General features: G+C 43.4%; 1 protein-coding gene across 5 annotated transcripts in view; it reads left to right on the top strand.

The window, feature by feature from the left end:
- The window catches only part of Igf1 (insulin like growth factor 1), an 84,217-nt gene extending 67,725 nt beyond the window's left edge, over nt 1–16,492 (top strand). For all 5 annotated transcript variants that reach the window (XM_023716921.1, XM_023716928.1, XM_004623847.2 and 2 more), the window contains exon 4: nt 14,265–16,492. In XM_023716921.1, the coding sequence (XP_023572689.1) occupies nt 14,265–14,324 (60 nt within the window). In that variant the 3' untranslated portion in view covers nt 14,325–16,492. The remainder of the gene's footprint in view (nt 1–14,264) is intronic.
- Nucleotides 16,493–16,856: the final 364 nt, after the last annotated feature.

Here is a 16,856-nt window from a genome sequence, read left to right as displayed (position 1 = left end):
TACTTCAGGATGCTCCCCACAAGCCTGCACGAGGTGGCTGTGGGGCCAGCATTCACGTGTATCATAAGTAGAACGCAGTGGTGCAAAGAGGAAAACTCTCATAGAAACTCTTTGTCATTAATTGTAGAAAAAGCATTAACAATAGACATTTCTGGTTATAAAAATTCCTAGAGATTCCTAAGGACCAAGGTCTGCAGACTTTTCCCTAAGATCAGGTGGTAAGCAAGAGCCACGGGCACCCTCTGCGCTGGCAGGCATGCCTGGAGGCACTTTCATCATTGCTGAGACTTTCACTGAATAGCGAACAAACAGACAAGCATGGCACCTGAGGAAAATTTTAGAATCAGTGAGAACTACAAGAAGGGGAAGAAGGAAAAGACAAAGTAAGGAAAATGAAAAGAGCAAATATCTCTTTTGGGTCACTGTGGATGCTGTTGAAATTCTTTTAAAAAATCAATGTGTGGCTTTTAATCATTGAAATTGAAATTAATGTTGTCCAGAAAGATCACAGCAACATCTTTGCTGCTTCCTTGTCCTACCACAGCTGAGGACCATGATGGCTTAGTAAAGAGGTCATCCCATCCTGGCGACCACGCCAGGGGCACAGGATCCTGGTGTGCAGAAAACACAGAAGCTGTCACTGGGATAGGAAGCAAGGACCCCAGAAGAAACCCACAGGTGACAAGTGCAGGAGGTGCTCGAAGGCGCCCTCCCCAGTGGTCCAGCGCCTGAGATTTCTAATTGGAAAGGAAATGGGTGTCAAAGATGAAGCTTGTAACTCAGGCATAGATCCCTCTCCAGCGCCTGGTTACTTCCCGCTTCCTGTGGAGTCCTGCATTCTGGGGAGACCCAAAGGCTGTCTTCGGGGGCACCAATGCAACAGCCCGTTCTCATTACAATTGTTTTGATAGATACAGCATCAGCGCCCACCTACAACAAGGAAACAGAGTTTTGGAAGAGGAGAGCGAGGACACAGACACTGCCAGGTGGGGAGCAAGTCAAGAAAAGGAGAAAGAGCAGAGAAGGAAGACTGGAGCTAGAAACTGGGGCCTGTGAGGCAAACAGACAAATGGAGGTTAGGACCAAACAGAGGCAAGGATGGGAAAGGACAGAGAGCAAGGCAGACAAGCTGAGAATGTGCTAGGCAAATGAAGTAGCCCTGGGGAGCAACACCATATGCCTGGTGGAAGTAGAAGTAACCTGCCATGGAAGGTGCTAAGAACAATGAAGAAAAGAGGGTAGGCTAGTACCCAAGAGGGCACAAAGAAAGGGCCAAGAAAGAAAGAAACAAATTATAAAAGAGGCAAGCAAGATTTCACCCTGTTCCCTGACAAAAAATAAGATAAGATTAAAAGAATTCATATCAAAACCAAGGCTCTGACATGCATTTTCCAATTCTGTACGGGTCTTTTGTAGAAGAATTGCCCATGTCAATATATGTTCAGAGTTAACTATTAGCCCCAAATTCTCAGCAAGACTGAATTGTGTCATAGAAGTTCCCAGATTTCCTTTCCTGCAATGCCATTGGAGTCCACACTTTTTAGTCAAGTCCAGGGTTTAGGCCAAAGAACATGCGGTATTTACCTAAAAGTCTGTGAGCTGACCTTTGAGTGGTTACTGACCTTTGGTTTTTCACTTTGGAATCAGACCCAAAAGTTGTATTAGTTTCTGAAGGTGACCATAACTGAGGCCACAGGCTGAGTGGCTTAAGACATGGGTCTTTTCTTTCCTCACAGGGAGACTGTAAGTCCACACTTGGGTGCTAGCTCTCCAAGCACCACTAAGAAGGATCTGTCCTCCTTGGCTTAGCAGATGGCTTCTTTCCAGCTGTCTTCCCTCACTGTCCACATAAATATCTTCTTTGTCTAGAACATGAGTCAGACTGGAGCAGGCTCCCCCCTAGGGATCTCATTGTAATGGAGTCATCGTCATAAGAGCACGCCATATTCTGAGGTACTGGGGCTCTACTCCTCAGTACATGAATTTGCGGGGAGAACACAGCTCATCTCAAAGTGACGACGTCAGACATCCAACTACTGCCCTGTGACTACACATGCTGGGAGCAGTTGGATGCCTGCCCCAATTCTCTCACCAAGCCCCAGCACACACCACCCATACATATCTAGACTTTCAGATCTTAAATCCCGGGAGTTTTTCTCAGTGAATCACACCAGGACCGTGTTACAGAAGCACTGAAAGAGATCTCAGAAGTCACTTGACTCCACCCCTTCATTTGCAAGACCAGGGCCCTGAGATCCAGAAGTGGGTGAAGACGTGCTTGGGTTCTAAGTGCTTTCCTTTGGATGGACAGACAAACACATAAGGAAAGCAAGTCGACTAAGAAAGAATTTTGAAAGGAAAAAAGGAGGCAGAAATGGACACATGACCCCTGCCATTCACTTAATGTGTTTCCACCAGAAGAAAGGGAGCAAGTTAGAACAAGAATGCTGGCTCTCCCTGAGGATAGACAATGGAGGCATGGCCTCATGGAGGTAAATTATAGAGCTCTTCCCCTTTACTTCCCTAGACTTCACTTGCAGGAGTAAAGTCCTCACAGAGAAAAAAGCAAATAATCTAGACATCAGACTGGGAATCATATCTGCCTAGAGACAGTACCAGACAGAAGCACACCAGCAAGCAAATGGTGACAGAGAATAACTGAAACTCACAAGGGAAATTTTACATCCAAGTAGAAATAAGGGAATGTCCTTTCTTTCTGATCCTCCTGTCCTTATCATGCTTTCTATGCCAGAATCCCCTGGCCCATGGATCATTCAAAACAAGGATCCCTTCAACGTAACAAAGGTGGCCAAGGTGCAATCCATGAAGCAAAGATCCAATCAGAAGCACATCAAAGCTCCAGATCTGAGTTTAGGCACAGCTGCTATGGTAGCAAAATAGACCCAGGTTTAATGGATCAGACAAAGGCAGAGCCGGAAATGCTGAGGAAACTCAGCAGCTCCTCAGCAAGGCACTCAGAAAAGGCTGAGCTCTCTTGCTAAGACAGCACACTTTGGGCTGGCCTCAGGCATGGGCCAGTGCACTGTATGTTAGAAGAGTTCATAAATACAGATGGCTCTCCAAGGGACCATGGCAGGAGGATTCATAGTTTATGTCAAAGTTTAGGTAAACCACCCTTAGACCCAGTCACAAACTCTATCAGGAAGAACTTTTTAAAAGCAATAGAACTGGAGTTGGGGATTTAGCTCAGTGGTACAGTGCTTGATTGGCAAGGACAAGTCTTGAGTTCAATTCCTAGCACCAAATTAAAAAGCTATAGCACTTTCAGTGAAAGAAAGATTCCACAGCCCCGAATATGCATTAAAATGTTTCCTTTTTGGAATGGATTTTATCATCTCTAAAGCAATCCTTTTGATTGTATGTATGTGATTATCATATAGTAGGAACTGAACAAATAGAAAGAATCAATAATTGGCTTTTAATCTCCTTTTTAGTATCAATACCAAATGTTTAGTGACATATGGCATTCAAGACTTCAATGAATAGATGGATGAGTGGGTGGGTGGGTAGATGGATGGATGCATGCATGCATGCATGGATTGATAGACAGATGGCTGAGTGGGTGATTGTGTGGATGGATGGATGGATGGATGGATGGATGGATAGACAAATGAATAATACAGGCAGATGAACAGTAGTAAAAGGTCAGGTCATATAAATAAGCTGCACTAATGAGGAAAGGTACTTTCTCTCATCCTACATAGACCAGTAAGTACGGAGTAAAACAGAAAAGGCAAAGGAGCTTTGGTGACACAAGTCTTTTATATTGGGAATGTCCTTCTCCAGCCTAAAATGAACTTGTTCAAGGATCCCTGCTACAGGTGGTCCCTACTAAACCCTTCAGTGAGTGTTACATATGGACAATTTCCTTCAATGTTTTTGTGAAACACACAAAGTATTAACCATCATTCCAAATTCCCGTGTCAACATCAACTTTTTCTCTTAGGGCGAATGGATGGTTGTGTACAAAACTGATTGGAATCTATGTGAATTTGAAATCATGAAGTAAAATTGTGGGGAATATTTTATTGAGCATCCACAGGGCTCAAACTCCTATGTGGACCATCCAGGCTGGTTATGAGGACTGCACTGGACAAGTAGTATAAGATGATTATGAAAAAGACAGAAGGTAGCATTAAGCTGGCTGAAGCCGAACCTTGGCTCTGTCTTGTCCTAAACGCGTAGTGTTGGGCCAGTCATGTGGCTGCACAAGGCCTCCATTTTCTCATTTCTCCAATAGTGGTAGTAAGTGAATCTACCTTTTCTAAGTTGTTCTAAGGACTTCCTAAGATTTTATTCACTAATTTGTGCGTGCATACAGATATGTAATAGCATTCAAATGATGACATAAACACAATTAAAGTATTAGCTGATGTTATTATATGTACTTCTCAAAATTAGAACCAGAAGAAAAAGAAATGGCTCTGAGATGGAAGAAAGTTTCCTGTCACCAAAACCATTAACCCAAAGCTTGCCAACACTTTTCACTGATGTGCTAGTAGAATCTCAAGGGTGGGACAAAACAGATCCCAATGACCTAGGACCCCATCCCACTCCGAGAAGCCCTAGTTCTGTGATTAATTCCAAATTAAATGGTGACCCAGCTCTTACACCAAGTAGAGAACCATTAACATTTATTTCTGGGTAATAACAAGGAGCTTTTCAGAAAACCACCATTTTTCTCAACCAGTTAACGTCAAATGTACTATGTGTTTTCACTTCACGGTGCTTAGGGAAAATTTAATTGTAGCATGAACTGCAGCTCTCGCTAGTTTTAAGTAAAATTGCCAAAATAAATAGAAATGCAGGACATTTCCGGGCTCACACTGCTTCCGGGACACTTCAGTTTCTAGTACCGCCAACCCAGGGCCTTTCACAAGCATTTGATCTTCTTTCAAACTGCTCTTGAAAACAAACAAACATCATACAGTTTCAAATCTGTATGCTGCTAGAAGGTCGGGGTAGAAAAGGAGGTAAAAAATCATCTCCCAAAGAATAACTCCCCTACTCTCTCCTGACGCCCTCCCCCGTCACCAGGGAAACAAGCCTGTCTTAGGTACCACTTTTTGAAGTTTCTTATGTCTGTAAGGGACCCATGGGGGAAGAGGAGATGTATTTTCTTCTCTTGCCTGTCCAAAGGATGTGAGGCTTCCTGTGATCTTTACTAAATAGCATGGAGTTGCCTTGTAAGCCGGGGTAAACAAAGCTGGTCATCGAAACTTAAAAGCTGCTGGTGGCAGTGAAAGATAAACAGTGTGAAATGAAACAGAATCCCCTTTTATGAGATTTAGAATATTCACTGAGAATTCTTTGGCTTAGATGTTCACCTGACTGTTGAAAGCGCCGTTACTGAGCCCTTTGACGTAAGCAGGATGAGTCCACCGTTAAAGAGGGAAGAGCTGACGTTAGTGAGCAAAAGTGCCTGAAGGGCCACCGAACTTGCCGACATGCAAGGTCCAGCTCAGCTTCTCTCTTCTCAGGTCCTAGCTGAAATCAGGAATTTTTCCCTCTTGCCCACCTATTTGGGCCTTCTTTATTGAGACTTCTTAAGACCTTTAGCCCAAACTCATTCTTCCCCACCAACCAAATGAAGATAGTGTAGAAATACAAGCTTAGGGTTCAATTCCAGAAGACAAAACTGACAGATGAGAATAACATGGAAATGATGAGAGGTATAGGCAAAGAGGTCTGTGTGTCCATGTGTGACACCTCAAGAGAACTCTAAGCTGTCCTCACTGTTCTGGGAGCTCGGTTATAGTTTCCACAGGCTACTGGTGGATGTATAACAAAAACTATTAAATGTTTTTTAGAAAATCCCCTTCTTTATGTCATTATGACAGTTATGGTTTGGCCAGGAAACTAACTCATAAAAAGGTAGAGGTTAGTAGTTAGATATAATATATAATATATATAATGTCTGAGGAATAGTTTACAGCCTATAATTAACTATAGAAAATAGTTTTAGAGAAAGGCAGAACTATCTCTTTGTCTCTCTTCTTCTGTCTCTTTGCCTCTGTCTCTGTCTCTGTCTCTGTCTCCATCTGTGTGTGTGTGTGTGTGTGTGTGTAGCTTTGTGTTCTAGCACTGTTGTACCCAGTAAGACTTTCCAGAATCAGGCAAAAAATACACTTTATTTTCCTAACTGTCAAAGGGCTCAGTAATGGCGTTTTCAACAGTGCTTTCATTCTCATTAAGTCAGACAAACAAATAAGAATTTATTTGAACAGGTAGGTGTTCTTTTTACCCTGGAAACAGGCAGCAGTGGGTTATAGCATCCACCTTGATTCCTCCAACTGGCATGGTCAGAATTCATATAATTAGATAGGATGTGAAGAATACAACCTGTGAGAGGTTAGCCATGATTGCAACTCTTGCTTTTGGCTAAATAACTCTATGTTCCTGGTGAGAAACCAAGACATTGTATACCAAACCCAAACTGGCTGCATGGCCCATGCTTCCAATCTAGGATTCATACACCAAAGGTACTCTGCACAGTTCTGGGTAGGATGTGTAAATGTTCGCCTGGAGCTTTTTGTCTAGTCAACACCAAGAAGCTAAATAATCAAAGACCAACCAGCCTTGCAATCTGTCAAAATATGATGAGTATTTTCACAGCTGTAGACAACAATTATGGCAAGACAAAAATTCCAAATAATTAGGAGCAAAACTATGGCAGGTCAAGGGCTGGGAAGGATTTCTAATCATTTGAAAAAGGGAGACTTGGGAATGTGCAATGTTGATGTCATGATGTGGCATGCTTAAATTCATGTAGGGTACAAGAAAAGTAGGACAGATGAACAAATACAGAGAAACACTGCCACTCTATCACCAGTGTTGCTACCTGGCCACTGTTGAGGCTCTGGGTTGTCTCTGTAAATATTAATATAAAGTGAAGGAACACTTGGCCCAACACAACAATTCTGAATTTTGAAGCCCCTGGCCATGCATGAATGATCCTTACATGCTCTTCTGTCTTGGAAAAGCCCTACTTGGCATCTTCTGTGTTTACTTTTAGATGCTCAAGGCTCCCATCAACCTCAAGCAGGTGCAAACCACTTCAGCTTGTCATAGTGTTATTTTGTTCATCCTAAAAGTTCAGAATGGTCTTCCAAACTTACAAAGTTTCTTTCAATTAAATGAGGAGGAAAATTCACAACAGAGAGTTTGAATGTTCTGCCCAGATATGTCAGAGAGAGAGAGAATATGAGTAGAAAAGGGAAACACTCTTTCTTACAAACCTTGTGACCTCACCATTGAAATGCCACCAAAAGGTACAAACTGTGGCCTTTGTGTCTCTCCGGTCACTGCAATGTCAATCTCCTCAGGCACTAGCTTTAGCCACTCAAGCAAAAGCCTTATGTCAGATGAAACCATGATATTTTGGAGGCATAAAAAAAAAGAAAATTACCAAACCCAGTTCTTAGGGAAGAACGTGTTGAACCTTTAACACATAGCAGTAAAATTGGTAGAATCTGGTGTTTCACTTTTTTAAATACCGCATTTGAACTTTATAGCAATTCCAAAATCAACTTTCTCTGGGAAAGACAGTCTTCTTAAACTGTTTTTTTTTAATTTAGAAATCTAACACAAACACAAATAGCTCACTAAACAACCTGCCCATAAAATCTAACAAGACCTGAACCCTAAGTATTTTACATTCTTCAGGACTACTAAGGCAACATAAATACCTCTTGCCAGTGAGGAAAAGCACCCTCCCAAATCTTTTTCTATTCCTCTTTGCATCCCTCCTCTCCACACATCGAACCCGTTGCACAGTGATTTCTTACATCATAGCAGGAAATACCTGAAGTGGGGTCAGGTGGAGTCTCTGAAAGGGTAGGAGAATTGCCTGAGATACCGAGGGGACAAATACCAGCTCCCCAACTCCTGGGGACTCTTAGGGTTGCACTGGTCACCAGGGGACACAAATCTGCCATCCCAGCCTTCAAGGGCACTCAGAAAACCCAGTAGCTACTCCTTCCTCATAGTAAGCCAGGAAAAGAGTAAATCATGGCAAGTTTGACAATAGTAACATTTTTAAAAGGCAATAATAAAACATGTTTATTAGACACACGCCCTGCGGTGAGGGCTATAGTCCCCACTTAATCACTGGAAGCCTGCAGGGTAATACTGTAATTATCCCTAATATAGATAAGAAAATCCAGGCTGAGAAAAGCCAACTGCCTCACCAAGGCCTTGCTCTAGCCAGGAGCCAGAGCGGAGCATGATCCCAAGAATGCTGCCAGTGTGTTCGCCACATTCTGTGCGCTCTCTCGCATTTCTCAGTTGGAATTTACCATACCACAACCTGCCAGTGTAGATTCCAAGACAAGAAAGAGCGCAAGGATATTTGCTCTTGCACCAAGCATGGCAGGAAGTAGGTGGCCATGCGATGCTTGCTGTTCACCTAACCCTCGGCCCATCACTTCCGTAAGAATTTTAAATCAGTTTCACCAGGTGTCAGCATTTCCGATTCGCCACTGCACTCTGAGTGCCATGCCTAGGTCTGCGGAGAACAAAGACGTAAAGGAAATCTGCTGCCCACTCTCAAGGAGCTTCGCTTTCAGTGGAGAGAAAAACACATGCGGAATTTACTCTGGAGCATAGCAGTATTCTAGCAAAGAGAGAGCCCTGAGCCAGAACAGGCCCACATCGCCAACACAGAATGGGTCGAAACCAAGTGCCCTTGAAGGAATAGATTCTCTCATACCTAACTAAAGCTATTTCTCTCCACCAAGGAAGCATGCAAGAGTTATTGCAGCAATCAGAGCTACTCTAGGAAGCTCATGGCTTCACTCTCCAATCTATAGAGCAAGCATTTTACTGGGGGAATGCTAGGCTGAAAGAAAATAGGAGGGGACCTGGAAGACTGAGCAAACCATACATCAGATAGCAGTGCACATCTGACCCCAGGAGGGGAAGAGGGAGGAAAAACCTGGGTAGAAACATCCTTGGGGGCCACAGGGTCTAAGGGAAGTGCAGCAAAGCCACTCAGGAGCCTTGAGCCAATGTTGGCCAGGACAAGAGTGTTTCCCAGCACTGGGTCTGTGGAGAGAGCTCTCCCACCACATGTAGTCATTGCTTGTAGCAGCAGCCAGTATATCATGATCAAAGGAAAAGGTCATGCTGGGGGGAAATGGCCATTCCCACCAAAACCACTCAGAAAATGGCTGTGACCATCTCCCAAAGCAACCTGAGGCTGGACAGACCAATTGTGTACCTCTCACTCTTCACTTCAAAGACAATCCAGCTAGCACCACCTCTGCCACCCTCCTGCAGAGCACAGGTCCCTGGAATGGTGCACCTTGTCCTTCAGTGTGCAAATCCCATCTCCAAGGACCAAGTGGATCACACAGCGCTTACTCAGCCAGGCTTCCTGAGATGAAAGGCTGACCCAGCTCCTGAAATCTGAACTTGTGAGGCCCTGAAGTAGAAAAACATCAAAAGTGGATACTGAGACATCCAAGCTACCCTCCACAATGTCACACGTCCCCAGGCCAACCCAGAAAAGCACTACAGCACTTCCTTTCAACAGTGAAGAAACACGTGGACCATCTCTCAGTTATCCATGGCCCTCCCCCATTTTGCCCTTTTGGGGATAAGGTCAATGCTCAGTTAAGACTATGTGTTCTGTAATAGGCTACTACTATTCCATGCTTAACAGTATTTCCCAAGGATTTTTATAGGATGCCAGGCTTTTCTTGGACAGTATATCATACAATACTTAACTTGTTTGGAGTGGGTGGGGATGGAAACATAGCCTACTGAAAATATCTGCTTCCTCCCTGAAATTTAAAGAGCCTATTGTCATTTTTCTCTTAGATTCTATCTTTTAAGCTAAATCTCATAAAGATGGGCAGGAAGAAAAGAAGTGGTTATGATGCCATGGGTGGGGAAGTAGCTTTTGCTAGCTGAACAACAGACATCTGTAAATAAGCATGTAAATGGGGCTCAGCTCACATGGGTGGTAAGGGAGGGCACCCATTCTCCTAGAACAGAGCCTTGTGTCCCCCTCAAACACTGGCTTCCTCTGTGAGCCCACATCTCCCACCAGCTGGGATCACAGCTAGCTCACACACAGGGTTACCAACTACTGCTATTAGAAAGAGGCTTGGACTTTGAGACACGAAATATTGTTTGAACTCTTGGAAACCAGCATAGCAGAGTGGCCACTGGATGAGCTGCACAATTCAGAACGAACTAGCACAAATCCCAACCCATGTTCCATCTTTGCTATAAGAAATTAGGTGAGTTCTTTATCCTTTCAAAGTTTCCCAGGCCAAAAGCCAAGATGCTAAAGCTAGCTTACAGATCATCAAAGAGTCATGACGCTATTACACAGCCCTAAGAAGACCGTGAGAATTAAATCAAAAAATATGCTCAATGAACAGGCACGATATAATCCCCAGCACAAGACAAATGCTCAAGCGATGGGAACTATTACTATTTTAGCACTATGGCTATCAAGTTGCTCCTGTGTGACATTTCTAAATCTCAATAAGCCTCAGCTTGTCAATGGGGCTGATGTAAATAACGTCATAGCGCCAAATGACGATGAGGATTCCATGAAATGATTCCAGGAATTATGAGGCTTCTGCGATCTTTGAGCAAGGCTACTATTATTTGCATTGTTATTCGCCTTTGCTGATCTTGCATCCTGAAAAGTCTAGGTAACCTTCCAGAGGAAAGTTCGGAGCTAAGAGGAAAACCAGGAGCTCCCAGGAGGAAATGGAGGTGTGCAGAGAACATTCTGCAAAGCAACCCCTTTGCTGGCTCGTTCCCTAGTGAGAGAGTTAACCCTTCAAGTGGATACACGTTTTCAACCGGATCCAGTGAGAGGGAAGACCAACATTTTAAAAAATACTCTTACCTTCCCTGGTGTCAGTAGGAAATGGTATTTACTCACTACTGTTATTTTTTTTTTCAAAAATCTGTCTAGCTGCAAACTAGAAACAGTTTCAGCTGGCTTGTTTGTCTTGGACAGGCTGCTGGAGTGAAAAGTTACTGCTTGGCTGAATGTGGGACAGTTTCATAACCTTTCATGGAGGGCATGGAAGGTGGGTGCCAGCTCTGGGGAAGGGCGCCTCTGATTTCATTTGCCACCCCTGGCCAATGAGGACCAGGTAATTAAATTAAGAAAATGAGCAGAACAACCAATGCAACTGAGACCAAGTCCCTCGTGCTTTTGTTTTGTCATTGCCATTGTGTGCAACAAAGAAGTCACGTGTGGAAGCCCGGGAAGACAGCCAAGCCCAGAGCAGATGACATCCCAGCTGTTTTTAACACCCCCCCACTGTACACACACACACACACACACACACACACACACACACTGGAGGCATGCTACTTGGAGAAGCCATGGGTGTTTCAGCTGAGACAGATTCAGAATAAAAAGACCAGAGAGAGGACACCTTTGCTCAGACATTCTGCTTTCTGCCTTGAGAGGAAAAAACAAAACAAATCCCTGTTGGGAGCAGAAGACGAGATCTATAAGACTGGGCAGTGGAACCTCAATTCTTTTGCCACTTGGCTTAGGAATTTGAAAAGCAGCATGTTGCAGGACACACCTGAATATTTTCATCTACAAATTTGAAATTAATCATTGTCAAAGGAGAGCTGAGGGCTGAATATCTCCCAAGGCTTTCTCTGTGCTGCTGCTACGTCATTCTTCAGAGTTGTCTGAGTTTCAGGATTTCAGATTCTTAAACCATCTTCTTGAAGCTGGTATGCATTTTAAATTTATTTTTTTTCAAAGAACAAAACTCAGATCACCGGAATTCTGTATCTGTGAGCTCATTCAGTTAGCAGTTTGGTTGAAAGGTGGTATCCTTAAAAATAGCAACTGTGGAGCTTTGGTGCATGCATACCACCCACAGAGTGACACAGAAATGTCTTAAGGAGTCTGGGCACATTTGTGATGCTACTCTGTCATTTTCCTTCATTTTTCTAGAATGCCACCATAAGAAAAAATAAGATGAAAAAGTAGAGATACACTCTCACTATTATCTTAATATAGACACTTTGCACAGCAATAAATGCCTGCTACACAGATTTGGTGAAAATTGTAAGACTGTTTGAGGGGGAAGGGCCGGGAATGGAAACTCATGGCATTTTAGTTTATTCCATTCAGGTGCTCACCCACTGCTCCTGCACTGGCCACTGAGCTGGATCATTTGATAAACGTTCTTACAGGCTTCCAATTTCTTTCTACTCAATCAGTTTGTGGTACTGACTATCAACTCATGAAGTGTTAGACACCCATGATGACTCCGGGGACAGAACCCTCCTGTTCTGGGAGAGCTGCACAAGTTGTGTGGGAAACACTGCCAAGCATTTCCCTGGAGTCTTGGCCAGTAGGTGTCATCTCCAAGGAGCGGCAGGTGGGATTTTCCACAGTTTCAGTGTTCAGACCTCTCGCCTTCTCTAGGTATCAGGTCTGAGCATGCCAAAGTCCCTTAGCTCCCACTGGGATTGGAACCTTGTGGGAATTGATTCCTAAGCCAGAGGAGCCCAGAAGTCCACAGAAATACTGATGTGAGTTGGAAGGAAACTGTTCTAGGGATAGGAAGCCGAGGGCTCCTGAAAGCAGGAACTGTCCACTGCATCCTCCTCTCAAGGGCTTTTGGCCAGAGATTAAAGCAAGTAAAGAAGAATCTTAAAAGGATGAATGTCAATGCCACTTCCTCCCCAATTTTATTGCAACTCTGCTTTTATTCCTAAATATTTTGCTATTTACATAGTTCAAGGCTAAAACACTAACTGTAGGAAAAAGTCTAATGACTTGGCTTTGTGTTCCACAAGGAGCCTCTTCCTGACTGTGTGCTCACGCACTGTAACTCATCCCCCCGGTGCTCACGGGGCCCCACAGGGTTGCGCACACTGGGGCCAGCACGGTGAATGGAGAGATAAGTCCTACCCTCCAGGGCTTCTACTGTAAATGAAACCCCATGTTCCCTAGACAACAGCCTTGCTTGCTGAAGGTCCAAGAGCTCGGGGTTCTTTGGTTTGGAAATGACCACTGTCCAATGAAGATGATAGAACACTAAGAACAAAAAAAATGAGAAGATAACAATATTAACACCTTTATGTACATTAGTTGCTGAATTTATAGTCCAATGAGACACTATTGTAATCCAATCAGGTACTATTACTAATCTAATTTATGAATAAAGAAACTGAGACCCAAGAGACTAATACTTGCACAATGTCCCATGGCCAGAAAATGACAGAGGCTGGATTTGAGCTCAGCTCAGGATGTCTGATTTTACAGCGTTATATCAGTTATGAGACTTTAAGTCTTCTATTCTTAAAATGTGGCCTTTCTCCAATGAGAAAAGGTGGAAAAAGAAATAGCTCCTTTTTATAAAAATTGATAAAGAACAAACTGCAGTAAAACAAAAGAGGATAAACTGAGTAGTGGTGCTTCCGTGGCACTCTGGAAGTTGAGGCAGGAGGATTATGAGTTTCAGGTGAGCCTAGACTATACAGGAAGATCTTGTGAGAAAAGAAAGAAAGAAAGAAAGAAAGAAAGAAAGAAAGAAAGAAAGAAAGAAAGAAGGAAGGAGGAAGGGAGAGAGGAGAGGAGAGGAGAGGAGAGGAAAGAAAAAAGAGATGAGATGAGATAAGATAAGGGGTGATCTCAGCATCTGACTTTTTTATCATTAGGAAAAGGCAGGAATTTTCAGGGATCCCTTTCCTATGAACACATCTGAGACACGTTCAGACAGAGACTGATGGGTAGAAACACTCCTTCATGTGATGGTGAATCCATTGTGTCCAGGCAACCTGGATGAAATTGCCCATATCACATTTGGCTGAAGTAGTAGTGAAAGGCCTAGCCACCTGCACATGCCTCATGCAGAAAACCCAAGGCTCAAAGCCCACCATTACCTTGAGTGGTAAGAGGCTGAGACCCCCCCCCATGGCAGAAATTAGTGGTTGAGGTTAGGCAGGAAGAATAAGTACTGGACTCCTACAGCACAGCAGCATGACTAGATTTTACAACAATTTATTATGCTTTATAAAGAGTGCCAAGGCAGTGTGTAGCTTCCCAACATAAAGAACTGGGAAATGTCTAAGGATATGAAAACGCTAGTTACACTGTTCTCATCATTAGACACTGTATACATTACTGAATTATCTATTCACTATAATCCATCCATTGTCCTATTTTAAAAAGAGTACTATTTTATGAAGAAATAAAACCTCACCTGGTTAATGTTTTTTTCCCTTCTGATCTATAGGAAGTACATTTGAAGAATGCAAGTAGAGGGAGTGCAGGCAACAAGAACTTCAGGATGTAGGAAGACCCACCTGGAGAGTGGAGAATGACGTGTCACCGCAGCATCCCTTGCTCTGCACAAGTCACCTGTTAAAACATTGGAACACCTCCCAAAACATAAGTTTGACAACATTTCAAAGATGGGCATTTCTCCCCAGTGAAATATACAACTAAATATTCCAACATTGTCTTTAGGAGTGATTGTTGTAAGCTTTGCACTTGCAAAAATGGTCTTGGAGTTGGTAGATTGCTGTTGATTCTTTATAAGTAATGTTCTATAGAGAAAAACGTATCTATCTTAGTCCCTGCCTCTCAAGAGCCACAATGCATGGGTGTCATTTAGATCCAGTTGCACTAAATTCCTCTCTAAATCTTGGCTGCTGGAACAGTTCAGCAATCTGTCTTAGTGGTTTATGAATTGTTTTCTTATTTGCACTTCTTTCTACGTAACACAAACTGTTGGTCTTACAGTGTCTAACAGTCTTTGTCTGTGTCCACCACTCCCTTCATTACGTTTGCAATTCGGCAACCATGGCCTCCTCGGAAGCGCTGCTAAGTAGGCATGCCACCCACCGAGTTTTAATCTACCAGACTCCACCTGTGGCATTTATACCAAACATAAATTGATACATTTATTTTACACACAAAACTTTAATTTTTCCACATTACAACACACACACACACACACACACACACACACACACATACAAATCAGACAAAACAGTTGCAACTTTGAGGCCAATCATTTTTAGGTGTACGTTTGAAACACAGAAAGTCTCTTAAACTCTCAGCAGTTCCTTCAAAGGGTGAGTTAGTGTGCAACCCGATTGTCCTTCTCTTGTTTTATTTTTTCCATATAGAGCACTATGTAAATTTATCATATCAATAATACAGGATATATCAAATCATATGTAAAACTCTGGTTTTTTTAGTACAATGGTGCTATTTTGTAGTTTGTTACATGAAAGAGTCTGGTCAAAATGGTAAAAGGTGAAAGCAAAATGGAAGGGAAAGCCTGGAGCCAAAGACGGCGCAGAGAGGGTGGAGAAGGGAGAAGCCCGTCCCTTGGGGGAGGACACAACCCACCCCGTGACCCTGCCCCAGCTTCAGATGCAGGAGTCCATACATGCAGCCTTGACCAGGGAGTCCAGAGGAAGCTGTGGAATGCCAAGAGTAGAAGGCCAGGGCTTGTGAGTACTGGTTTCTTTTTCTCACTGAAGAAATGAACACCTAGGCACTCTGCCATGGACTCACCACTGCGTGATCTTGGGCTAGTCCTTTCACCTCTCTGTGCCTGTCTCCTCATCCGAAAAATGGGGGCAATATGTCATCTACCTACCTCAAAGGGGTGGTATGAGGATTAACAAGATTAAAGTCAGACTTGTACCCAGCTTTGCTATGAGGGTGCAACACCAGAGCCCCCGAAGTGCTAAGGTGCAAGGAATTCTACCAGCAGCCGCTCCCCACACAGCTAGAGAGCCTGGGCGGCGTGCTCCTGGTAGCTCAGTTCCAGCCAATGCTAGACAACCAACCAACTAGGGTTTAAAGCTAGCAGCTCAGTATCTCCAAACTCTCCAAAAAGTTAGAAACATTCACTTTACAGTTTGGTTTTGGATTCCACCTTTGAACATATAAATATAAAGCTAAGTGAAAAGGGAGAAAGGAAAAGGAAAAAAGTAGAGAAAAAAGATTTCTACCAGTGAAAGGGCACTTGATTATTCCACTACTCAGCACTTACTGGTTCTCCAGATAGCCTTACTCACCTAGTAACACCTCTTTTAATATTATAAATATACTCTATTTATGTTGAAAAATACATTTTTCTTCTCTTTGGACAATATAAGAAAAATGTCCCAAATTTTTAAAGATTGAAATAACATCTAATAAAAAGTCACAAAAGAACTTCCCTCAATGCATTCGTATTCTTGGTTGTATATGCACATATATTTTTTAATTTTGTTAAAAGATGCTAAGTAGAGTTGCTAGTTGAGAGGCAGCACTTGTGTTCCCAATCTTGAAATTCCCCTCGTGTCTACCTGGCTTTCATTGAGGCTGGACCTTCAACATTTAACCCAACACTGACACCCGGAAAATCCTGCGGTGAGGACAGGCCATCATGGAGGCTAGAAATTGCTCCTGGTCTCTGGATCAAAACTTTCCTTTTAGACAATAAATTATCCAGCATTCAGATATTCACTTGCCTTAGACTTTCTGGTAAAAAGCTTAGCAAGTTGGATTATCTCACCTATATTATATGCTTTATGCTGTTGACAAGGTATATGGAAAACAAAATTGACATCCTTCATCTAGCTCACTGGGTTAGCTCAAGGCCCAGAGGTCAGGAAGAGAAAAGGTTTCCTGGCTCTGTGGTAGCGTAGGAGGAACTGTGCAGGGGAGTCCACCAACCTGTGCACCCGAAACCTAGCCCCCGGCGCCCTCGGGGCTGCACTCCTGCTGAGGTCAGCAAGGCTCTGGCCACAGCGGGGAGGCCACGCCCACCCTCCGCTCGTCCTGCAGATCGTGGGCTCTGCGGGCTGACCTGTCGTCCTCCTTC

Source organism: Octodon degus, unplaced genomic scaffold, assembly GCF_000260255.1.
Source record: "Octodon degus isolate 3935 unplaced genomic scaffold, OctDeg1.0 scaffold00004, whole genome shotgun sequence".
NCBI classification, from domain to species: domain Eukaryota; kingdom Metazoa; phylum Chordata; class Mammalia; order Rodentia; family Octodontidae; genus Octodon; species Octodon degus.
This window is presented reverse-complemented; position numbering and strand designations above follow the sequence as displayed.